The sequence below is a fragment of the Felis catus genome, chromosome A1 (genome assembly GCF_018350175.1).
Source record: "Felis catus isolate Fca126 chromosome A1, F.catus_Fca126_mat1.0, whole genome shotgun sequence".
In the NCBI taxonomy this organism is placed as follows: Eukaryota; Metazoa; Chordata; class Mammalia; order Carnivora; family Felidae; genus Felis; species Felis catus.
Window position 1 is genome coordinate 88,237,708 of NC_058368.1, and position 9,064 is coordinate 88,246,771.

The 9,064-nt window shown below is 61.9% G+C and overlaps 1 protein-coding gene and 1 long non-coding RNA gene across 2 annotated transcripts; both read right to left on the minus strand.

Annotated features, from left to right (window-relative positions):
• Positions 1-954: 954 nt before the first annotated feature.
• Positions 955-1,696, minus strand: LOC123386700 (spidroin-2-like). The gene is made up of 2 exons (XM_045062219.1): positions 1,502-1,696; positions 955-1,395 (listed from the first exon to the last, which is right to left on the minus strand). The coding sequence occupies exons 1-2, from the start codon at positions 1,694-1,696 to the stop codon at positions 955-957; spliced, it is 636 nt and encodes a 211-aa protein (XP_044918154.1).
• A 168-nt stretch (positions 1,697-1,864) lies between these two features.
• LOC123385177 lies at positions 1,865-5,827 on the minus strand. The gene is made up of 3 exons (XR_006597341.1): positions 5,442-5,827; positions 4,847-4,914; positions 1,865-3,542 (listed from the first exon to the last, which is right to left on the minus strand). It is a non-coding gene; the product is annotated as an uncharacterized LOC123385177 (long non-coding RNA).
• Between the last annotated feature and the right edge of the window lie 3,237 nt (positions 5,828-9,064).

Sequence of the window (9,064 nt, forward strand, 5' to 3'; positions counted from 1 at the left end):
AAAGGCCTGTTTTGGGGTCTGACTGGCAGTTCTGGCTCTGGGCCTCCCATGGGGACCTGGGCTGCATCTGTCTTATCTGTCCTCTGAGGAGGCTCTGGAGTGACTGCCAGGCACGAAGCCTCCTGACAAAGGTGTCATTTCTTCCCAGTTCTGCCCCTGACCCCAGGCAGGATGGTGGAAACAGCTCTGTCCCCTGACTACCTGCCCCTGCAGAGTCAGGCAGGGTCCCAGGTCCTCCCTGCTCTGGACAGCAGGAACAGCTGACCTCCTTGACCCCATCTGGGGGCAGCAGAGGGGTCAGGATGGGTGGTTGAGGGGAGCTTGGGGCAAGGCAGGAGCCCACTGGGGCTGAGCTTGCCAGTGGCCAGGGCGGCTCTCCAGTGCCTTTGCAAAGGCAGGCTGGAGCAGGCGGGCGTGGAGGTGGAGACTCAGACCTACGGGGTAGGTGGCCAGGAGGGGTCCTTCCTGAGTGGGAGTCATCCCTGAGTGGGGTCCTGGGAGGGGCCTATCTGGCAGAGGCTGGCCCTAAGGGTCTGTGGCTGTGGGGGAAGTGGGCAGAGAAGCAGTTACACACACACACACACACGCACACATACATACATACACACACATACATAGACACACATACACACACAGGACACACACATACACATATACATACACAGACACACACAGACACACATAGATACACACACACATACATACACCAACAGACACACAGACACATATACACACGTAGACACACACATGCACACATACACACACACACAGACATACTCCGACATACACTTATACACACACAGCCAGCCTCAGGGGCAGCTTGCTGAGCCACAGGGAGGGAGGGTGGGCATGTAAGGTGCTGATGTGGCCCCCACCATTCCAGGCAGCCAGGCAGTGGAGGGCACTGGACTGACAGATAAGCTATCTGTGCGGAGTGCTGGAGAGGAGGCCTTATCAGTACTGGCGGAAGGACAGGCTCCTCAGGAGATAGACGCAGGCAGCTGAAGGTGACACCTGATAAAAGTCCTCAGGCCCGACTGGGGTTGGGGATGGAGAGCTGGCCTGACCTTCCACCTGCTGGGCCCTCTTGTTCTCTGGGATGTGGGCATCTGGACTGTGGGCACCTGGGATGTGGGCATCTGGACCGTGAGCATCTGAGTTGTGGGCACCTGGGAGGTGGGCATCTGGACCATGGACAACTGGGAGGTGGGCATCTGGGCTGTAGGCACCTGGACCATGGACAGCTGGGAAGTGGGCATCTGGACCATGAGTATCTGGGACATAGGAACCTGGGAGGTGGGCATCTGGTCTGTGGGCACCTGGGAAGTGGGCATGTGAGTAATCCAGCATCTGTACTTTGGGTACCTGGGATGAGGGTACCTGGGCCGTGGACACCTGGGAAAGTGGGCATCTAGGCTGTGGGCACCTGGAAAATAGGCATCTGGACTGTGGACACCTGGGACGTGGGCATCTTGGAAGCCAGTGTCTGGACCGCAGTTACCTGGGATGAAGGCACCTTGGCTATGGACACCAGACTGTGGACACCTGGGAGGTGGGCATCTGGGCCATGGACACCTGGGAGGTGGGCATCTAGACTGTGGGCACCTGGGAAATGGGCATCTGAGAATCCAGCATCTGGACTGTGGGTACCTGGGATGAGGGTACCTGGGCCATGGATACCCGGGAAAGTGGGCATCTAGGCTGTGGGCACCTGGAAAGTGGGCATCTTGGAAGCCAGTGTCTGGACTGTGGGTACCTGGCATGAAGGCACCTGGGCTATGGACACCAGACTGTGGACACCTGGGAAATGGGCATTGTCGACATCTGGGTCATGGACACATTTGGCCTGGAATATCTCGGCCTGGGGCAGTCTCATGGGCATCTGGCTAGTTCAGGTGCCACCCTGGCTTGCTGGTGGTGGCATTTCTCCTGGGCCTGGGCATGGCCTTCTCACACAGGAGCGGTGGAAGGTGTCTGTGTGGAGGGTGTGGAGAGGCAGTGGAAATTAGCTCCACAGGAAAAGCATGGGACATTATGAAACACATTGGCTGTAATTCAGAGGCAATGTCCAGGTGCTGAGATTCAGATGGGGGCAGCCCCACTCTGAGGGGGGCCTCATACCAGCCCTGCAGCAGCCGGGGACCCTCACACAGGTCCTCACACACCTCCATCACCCACACTGCAAGGCCCAGAGATAGGGCCTGGAGTGCAGACCTTCTCCTTACCAAGTCTCTCCAAAGGGACGCTGGATTGTTCCTTGAAGCCAGCTCCAGGGTGGGGCTCTGTGCTCCCAGCCCCTGGAGAAGCCCCGCCCAGGATCCTGGGACAGTGGGCCCCATTTGCTCCGGGTCCCAGGCTGTCTGTCCTTTAGCTCTGCACAATGCGATGATGCAGGAGGGGCACCCCCGGCCCTTCCTGGTTGGGTGGCTGCTGTCTGGCAGGCTCAGCCCCTGCTTGTGCATGCGTCTGGGGGTTTCCAAAGCTGGCCCTGAGGTCTATCGGGACAGAAGGTGGGTGCAGTATGCTGGGCCGGTGGCCTGGCTGGGGAGCCGCCCGCCCACAGCACACACATGTGTTTTATAAGGACATAGGAGGTGGCTTCTGCTCTCTGCTCCACTGCATTTTATTTAAAAGGTAGGGGAAAGAAAGTCAAATAAACAGTGGTTCCCACAAGGACCACACACGTGGCATGGACCAGTTGGGGCGGGGGGCAGGCTGCGCCCAGCTGGCACGCATCTCCCAATGATGTGTGCTCCTGACCCCCACAGGGTGGCCAAGGGGTGGGATTCTAATTCATGGGTCTCCCTGGGTTGAGGCCAGGACTCCACAGATTAGGGACTGGGTTCTGGAGTCTTTTGCAGTGAGCTTCACCTGGCCTGTATCCTCTTGTCTGCTCCGAGCCCCCAAATGAGACCTTTGCTGAGGATGTCTGCAGCCCCAGGGGCTGTCACAATAGCGGTGTCAGGTGGCGCTGACCTTGCAGGGACCTATCCTGGACGTCCCATCTCCAGGTCAGCCCTGGACCCACTCTGCTCCTAGAGTTCAGTTCTGTCTTGCCATCACCTCATACAGACCCTGGTTTGGTTTACTCTGGGCTCTGGGCTGAAGCCCCCAGCCCCCTGCAGGGACCCCTGAAGCCCCAGGCCTAGGGTGGTTGGGTCAGGTGGAGGCAGCCACAGGAAATGAGGGCCAAAGGAGGGCACAGCCCAACAGGCTGTGCACCTGTGGGCCTGACAGCCACCAGGAAGGAAGGACTTTCCACCGCCAGAAGAAGGGTGATTTGGGATCCTGGGGGTGGGGGGGGGGGGTGGGCAGGTGGGAGGGAGGGGCAGGCAGAGGTGGGTGGGACGAGCTGGAGGGCCTGGCCTCTGGCCCCTGTTCCAGGGCGTTGTCTGCTCCTGGGTGAGGGATGGGCCCAGGCAGGGGGGAGGTCGTGGCAGCTCAGAGCCCTCACGGGGGCCCAGGGAAGGAGACAGGCTGAGGACCTGGAAAAAACGCTCTCATTGTGAGTGTAAACAGGGCTCCACCTCCGCCAGATGTTCCTGGAAAATGTTTAGGATCCATGTCAACATATGAAATTCCCATCAAACTTTTATTAATCAGAGACATTTGTTGTCAACCTCCCCCCGCCTGACTGCTCTGGACCTTCCTGGGAGGGGCCTGGGCCTGGGGGGCTGTCCGGCCCTGCTTCAGGGTCAGCGGGAGGGCGTGTGGCAGGGCTGGGCTGCAGCCATCCCTCCCACACTGTCCAGGGCCAGGCCTGCTGCGGTGACCAGGCCACAGCGACCAGCCTGCTGAGTGACCGAGACCCAGTAACCACCCTGGATTCCCACACTCAGAGCAGCCCCTCTCATCCAGGCTGCTGGGGTCGGGGGCCGGCAGGACTGAGGCCAGCTCTTTCCAGAGGTTCTGGACAGCATACAGCGGTGATCCTTTTATGGGGTGGGAGACTCATAAAGAACTGAAAGCCCCACTTAGGAGCTGAGAGCTGGCTCTCTGGCCAGGGAGAGAGAGAGGCTAGGGCAGGCCTCCTGGGGAGAGGTCCTGGGGAGGGGTCCTGGGAAGGGGGATCCTGAGAGAGGGGGTCCTGGAGAAAGGGAGTCCTGGGGGTCCTGGGAGGTGGGTCCTGGGGAAGGGGAATCCCAGGGGTCCTGAGGAGGGGGTCTTGGGAGGAGGTCCTGGGAGATGGTTCTAGAAAGGGGAGTCTTGGAGGAGGGAAGTCCTGGGAAGGGATCCGAGGGGAAGGGGAGTCCTTGGAGGGGAGTCCCCTTGGAAGAGGGTCCTGGGAGAGGGAGCCTGGGGGGATGCTGGGAGACAGGGTTGTTAGAGGAGAGTCCTGGGGGAACAGGTCCTAGGGGCATTCTGAAAGGGCTCCAGAAACCACCTGAGCAGCCGCTCTTCTTCAGGGCTAAGCCATTGCTGGCAGGACCCTCAGACCAACAGCCCCACTGGCCCACCTGTAACCCTGCCATGCTCCTTGCTGCATACCCCTCCCAGTCCCCTTTACCGGCCCCCAGGCCTGCCACAGAGGTGGGCCGTTCTCAGTTCCCTCTTGTTCTGGAGGGAGACGGGCTGCCCTGGGAGAGCATCCCAGAGATCTTGGAAGGTGAGGGGGAGGCCAGTAAAAATGCTTTAGTAAAAATCGCATGCACGGATATCTGTGTTTTTGCTAGCTCTGACCAGGGCTGGGGAGATGGGGGAGCATGAGAACAGCCCCCCACCCCTGTGGGGGCCACCGCAGCTCATTCAATGTCTCTCTGAGATGGACCTGGAGGGAGGGAGCACTGTGTGATCTGCTCTTAAGTTCTGTCCTGGCAGCCTGGGTCTGTTTTGGGTATTAGGTTACCTGGAGAGTCCCAGCGGGCTGGAGCGTGGGGTTGGTGAAGGAAGAGCTGTTTTTGTGATCAGTGGGACCTGGGTTACCGGGGGGAAAAGGACCAGAGAGGGTCTTGGGTGGGCAGGTGGGAGCCTGGAACAGCCCATCTCCCCATGGCCCCAGCAGTGCCCGCCCACTCGTCTCCCCTTTGGCTGGGGGGCCTGGCCTGGAGCCGAGGACATCAGAGGCTGGGGCTGGGGTCTGCGGGGGTTTCAAGGAAGGGGGCCTTTGATCCCTGGCCCCTCCCGCTTTAGGTCCTGAGGCCTAGGGCTGAGGATTAGGGAGCGGCCCCTGGGTGGATGCAAGCTGGGGGTGCAGCATTTAACAGAGGGGGGGAGCCTCTGTCTTGGAGAGATTCCGGGGCAGTCAGGGGTTGAGGAGCCCCCGACACACACACAAGGTGGTGGAGGCATTCAGGCCCAGTGCATGGGTGAGGGGACCCTGCCGCCCCCTACCTATTTCCCTGGGATGGCTTTACAACCTTGCTCCAGCCCTTCCGAAGGCGGGGCAGGCAGTCCCAGCGCTTATTAAGCACTGACAGTGTGCATTCCCACAGGTTACTCACCTGCAAGCGGGGAGAGGGGCTTTGCCTTGGGTGCGCAGGTGCCTTTCCGGCACACACTCCCTCAGACCGAGGGCTGGCAGGACACCCGGCCCGCGGTTTGCACACTGAACATACATTACATTTAAACATGCTACTCGCTGTGACACGAACTCCAGGCCCACCCCGTTCAGAGAATCGTGCTCTCTCCCGGTCCACCGTCCCCGGAGCAGGGAGCCAGACGCTAGCCGGTGGGAGGGCCTGAGAGGGGCGGGGCGAGGGGCTTCCAGAGGGGAAGGGTCTCCGAAGGGGCGGGGCAGGGCGAGGGGGGTTTTCAGAGGCGAGGGGTCTCGGGAAAGGCTAGGCAAGGCGAGGGGTCCTGGAAGGAAGAGGCCAGGGGCTTTCAGAGAGGGAGGCTCCCGGAAGGGGTAGAACGAGGGGAGGGGCTTTAAGGGGGGAGGGGTCTCGGGAGGGGTAGAGCGAGGGGGAGGGGCTTTAAGGGGGGAGGGGTCTCGGGAGGGGTAGAGCGAGGGGGAGGGGCTGGAGGGGGCCTGGGAAGGGGCGGAGGCTCCCTCTCTGAGCCGCCCAGTGGCCACTGCAGCAGGGCCAGGGGCGGGTGTCCTAGGCGGCCGCGGGGGTGCTAGGTTCTCCGCGACCCCTCGAAAAGTGTGTGTGAAGAACGGGGTGTGAAGGGGGGGCACGCCCAGCACGGCCCGCCAGTTCAGCCCTGAGCTTTTTGCCTGGCAGACCAGGGGCCCTGGGGACTCTGGGAGGGGAGGAGCTGGCCGCGGGACTGGGAGGGGCCGGGTCTCCGGTCCCCAGCACCCAACTGTCCTGCTTGTGCGGAGGGAGAATGGGCTCCTGCGCCCCGGAGCCCTTCTAGTAGGGAGGCCATCCCCACCTGCCTGGTCCCGGCTGGGTGGGGGAGTGAGACCTCCATTCTCGTTCCAACACAAGAAACGATGGTCCACTTAGAAACCATGTGCCCTGCAGAAGACCCGAAGGACATGTGTCTCAGGGCTGATTCCAGGAGAGACGGCCACGGTGGGGTCCCAGGCAGGTGACTACCCAAGGGACACTACCCAAGGACACGCTGGAGTCTGGGGGTGGCTCGTGTGGGCTGTGTGGCGCTCCTGTTCCCTTGTGCCCCCACCCCCCTTCCAGGGGCAGCAGCAGCACCTGGCCTGGATGGGCGCTGGGCAGGCAGGGAGGGGGTGGTTGCTCCCCACGAGGCCACTGCCTCGTCCTGCACACAGCCCTCTAGGTGCGGGTGCGGCTGGAACGCAGGGTCCTGTCTTCACTTAATTTGGACGCCTAGGGGCCAAGCGGGGTCTTGGTCGGGGGGTGGGGACTGCCTGGCTTTGGCGTTTGGGGGCCAGAGAGCATCCCTTCTTTGAGCTCCGAGACCTTTTCAGGAGTGGGAGTCTGTCTTCCTGATCCCCACCCCGTGGACACCACTGTGCGAGGTGCAGAACCTGTGGGGAGCCAGGGGGTTGGCAGGTGCTCTGGACAACCAGGTGCCCTCCACGCGTCACCACCAAACACATGGTCAGCTGAGGCTGGGAGAGGTGGGACAGTCAACCCAGGCCACAGCGGAGGCGGGGCTGGAGGGGACCTGACCCATCAGAGGATGGAGAATTGGAGAGCTGGATGGATGGACAGGCAGCGCACTGGACCACAGCTCTGTCCAGATGGTCAGCCCACCTTCTGCATCCAGCCATCCACCCTCCTCTGCCTGGGGTGGCTTTTTCCTAAAGAGCCATGGCCTGTGGCAAGCCTGGGGTAGAACCTAGCACAGTGGACACCGTTCCTGCTCCCGGAGATCCTCCTGGGGCTGAGGCCTCCACCCTGTCGGGGACCCCAGGTGGCAAGTCTGGGGTGGGGTATCACACCTGCGTACAGAGCCTGTGGAGTGCAAACTCGTGCCAGAGGTGTGGGGCCACTGGCCTCCCAGGGTTTGTGACCCTCTGCTCAGCGGGGCGCTGGGCATGCACTTGGGCCTCCAGCATCCCCTGTGACCCCTGCTGGCCCAGTGCAGCTTTGCAGAGCCCCATCTGCGCAGGGGGAAGCCCCTGTCCCTGCCTCCTGCTTGCTCACAGAACATTCAGTACGTGTCCAGTTGGAACTGGACACGCTGCTGCCACACCCAGGCAGCCCACCTGCCTGCCCTTGGTGGTGCCCCTGGCCTGGCAGCCAGCACTCCCCCAGTAGCATGTCTGGAAGGTGGGGCAGGGTGGGGGCACAAGCGCTCCTCTGAGATGTGACCAGGGCCCTTGGCTTGCTGGGTAAGTCCTGGCCGGACGAATGGCTTTATATGGTCCTCTGGCTTGCCCAGCTTCGCCTTTTGAGGGTGCTGCATCCTATGAGGACTCAGACCCTAGATTTGATAAGTCTGAGGGGAAGGGGTGCTGTGGCTTCTCAGTCAGGGCCAGAGAGGCCTGGAGGAGCCAGGGCCATTCCACCACCCCCCGCCCAGCCCCCACCCACACTGCCCCGGGGCTCCCATCCCTGAGATGTCCTCTGCCTCTGGTTCTCCCACCCTTGTCCCTCTCCTGGCCCCTCAAGACAGGCCACACCTGGGTCCGACCTCCCCTTCCTCCTCTCCCCCACTCCTCTTTCTCTCCCTGCCCTCCCTCTGCTCCCTCCCTCCTCCCAGCTGCCCCATCCCCCCTTCCCTTCCTCCCCCTCCTTCTTTCCTCCTGCACCCCCCCCCCGCACCCCACCTTTTCCTTTTCTCCCCTTTCCCCCATACCCTTCTCTCTCTGGCCCCAGCCCAGGGTATTCTTGGGAGCTTGCATGGCCTGGGACCTAGCCTCTCACTCTCACTCTGGAATGTCCCCACCTACCTTAGTCCTCACTGCACAAATTACACAAGAGGAATACAGATGGCTGTTGCAAGACTGGGAGACATCCCAGAACCCCCAGGCACGGGAGGGTGGCCCACCTCCCGGCACTCATGTCCCTCAGAGCCGGGGACAAATCAAGGGGAAGGCCCTGCCTTGGGCGCTTCTCAGAATCATTGGCTAATTGAAAACGTCTAGGAAAAAGTTTAAATGCCACGTGACATTCCTGTGCTTCACGACCCTCTATTTCTCTCCATCCTGGACCCGCCCCGGGATCTGAATCCTGTGCGGTGCCCTGTGCCCTCACCCCTGGACACGGGCTCGCCAGCTCGCCTCGTCCTGCGGATTCCTGCGGGCCTCCTGGCCTGTCCCCAGAGTGAGACCCCGCCCCCACTCAGGGTGAGCCCCGTCCCCCCACTGTGGGAGAACCCCATCCTCGGCCGGCCCTCTCCCAGATGAGACCCCGCCCCCACTCAGGGTGAACCCCACCCTCACTGTGGGAGCGACCCTTCCCTGGCTTGGCCCGCCCCCAGAGTGAGACTCTGCCACCACCGGAGGTGAGCCCCGCCCCAGCCTGGCCACACCCCCACACAAGTTTAGCTGGACTAGGGCCTGGACCCACCCCCACTCCGGGAGAATTTCCCTACTCCAAACCTAGCTCTGTAGCAGCAGTGGGTAGCGAGAGCTCCAGCCGTGGGTGAGGATGATGCTGCAGGTGGCAGGTGTGGTGGCCCAAGTACTGCAGGCTGACCTGCCAGGGCTACCTGCCCAGAGGTGCGTCCTGGCCCTGGGTGACCTTGCTTT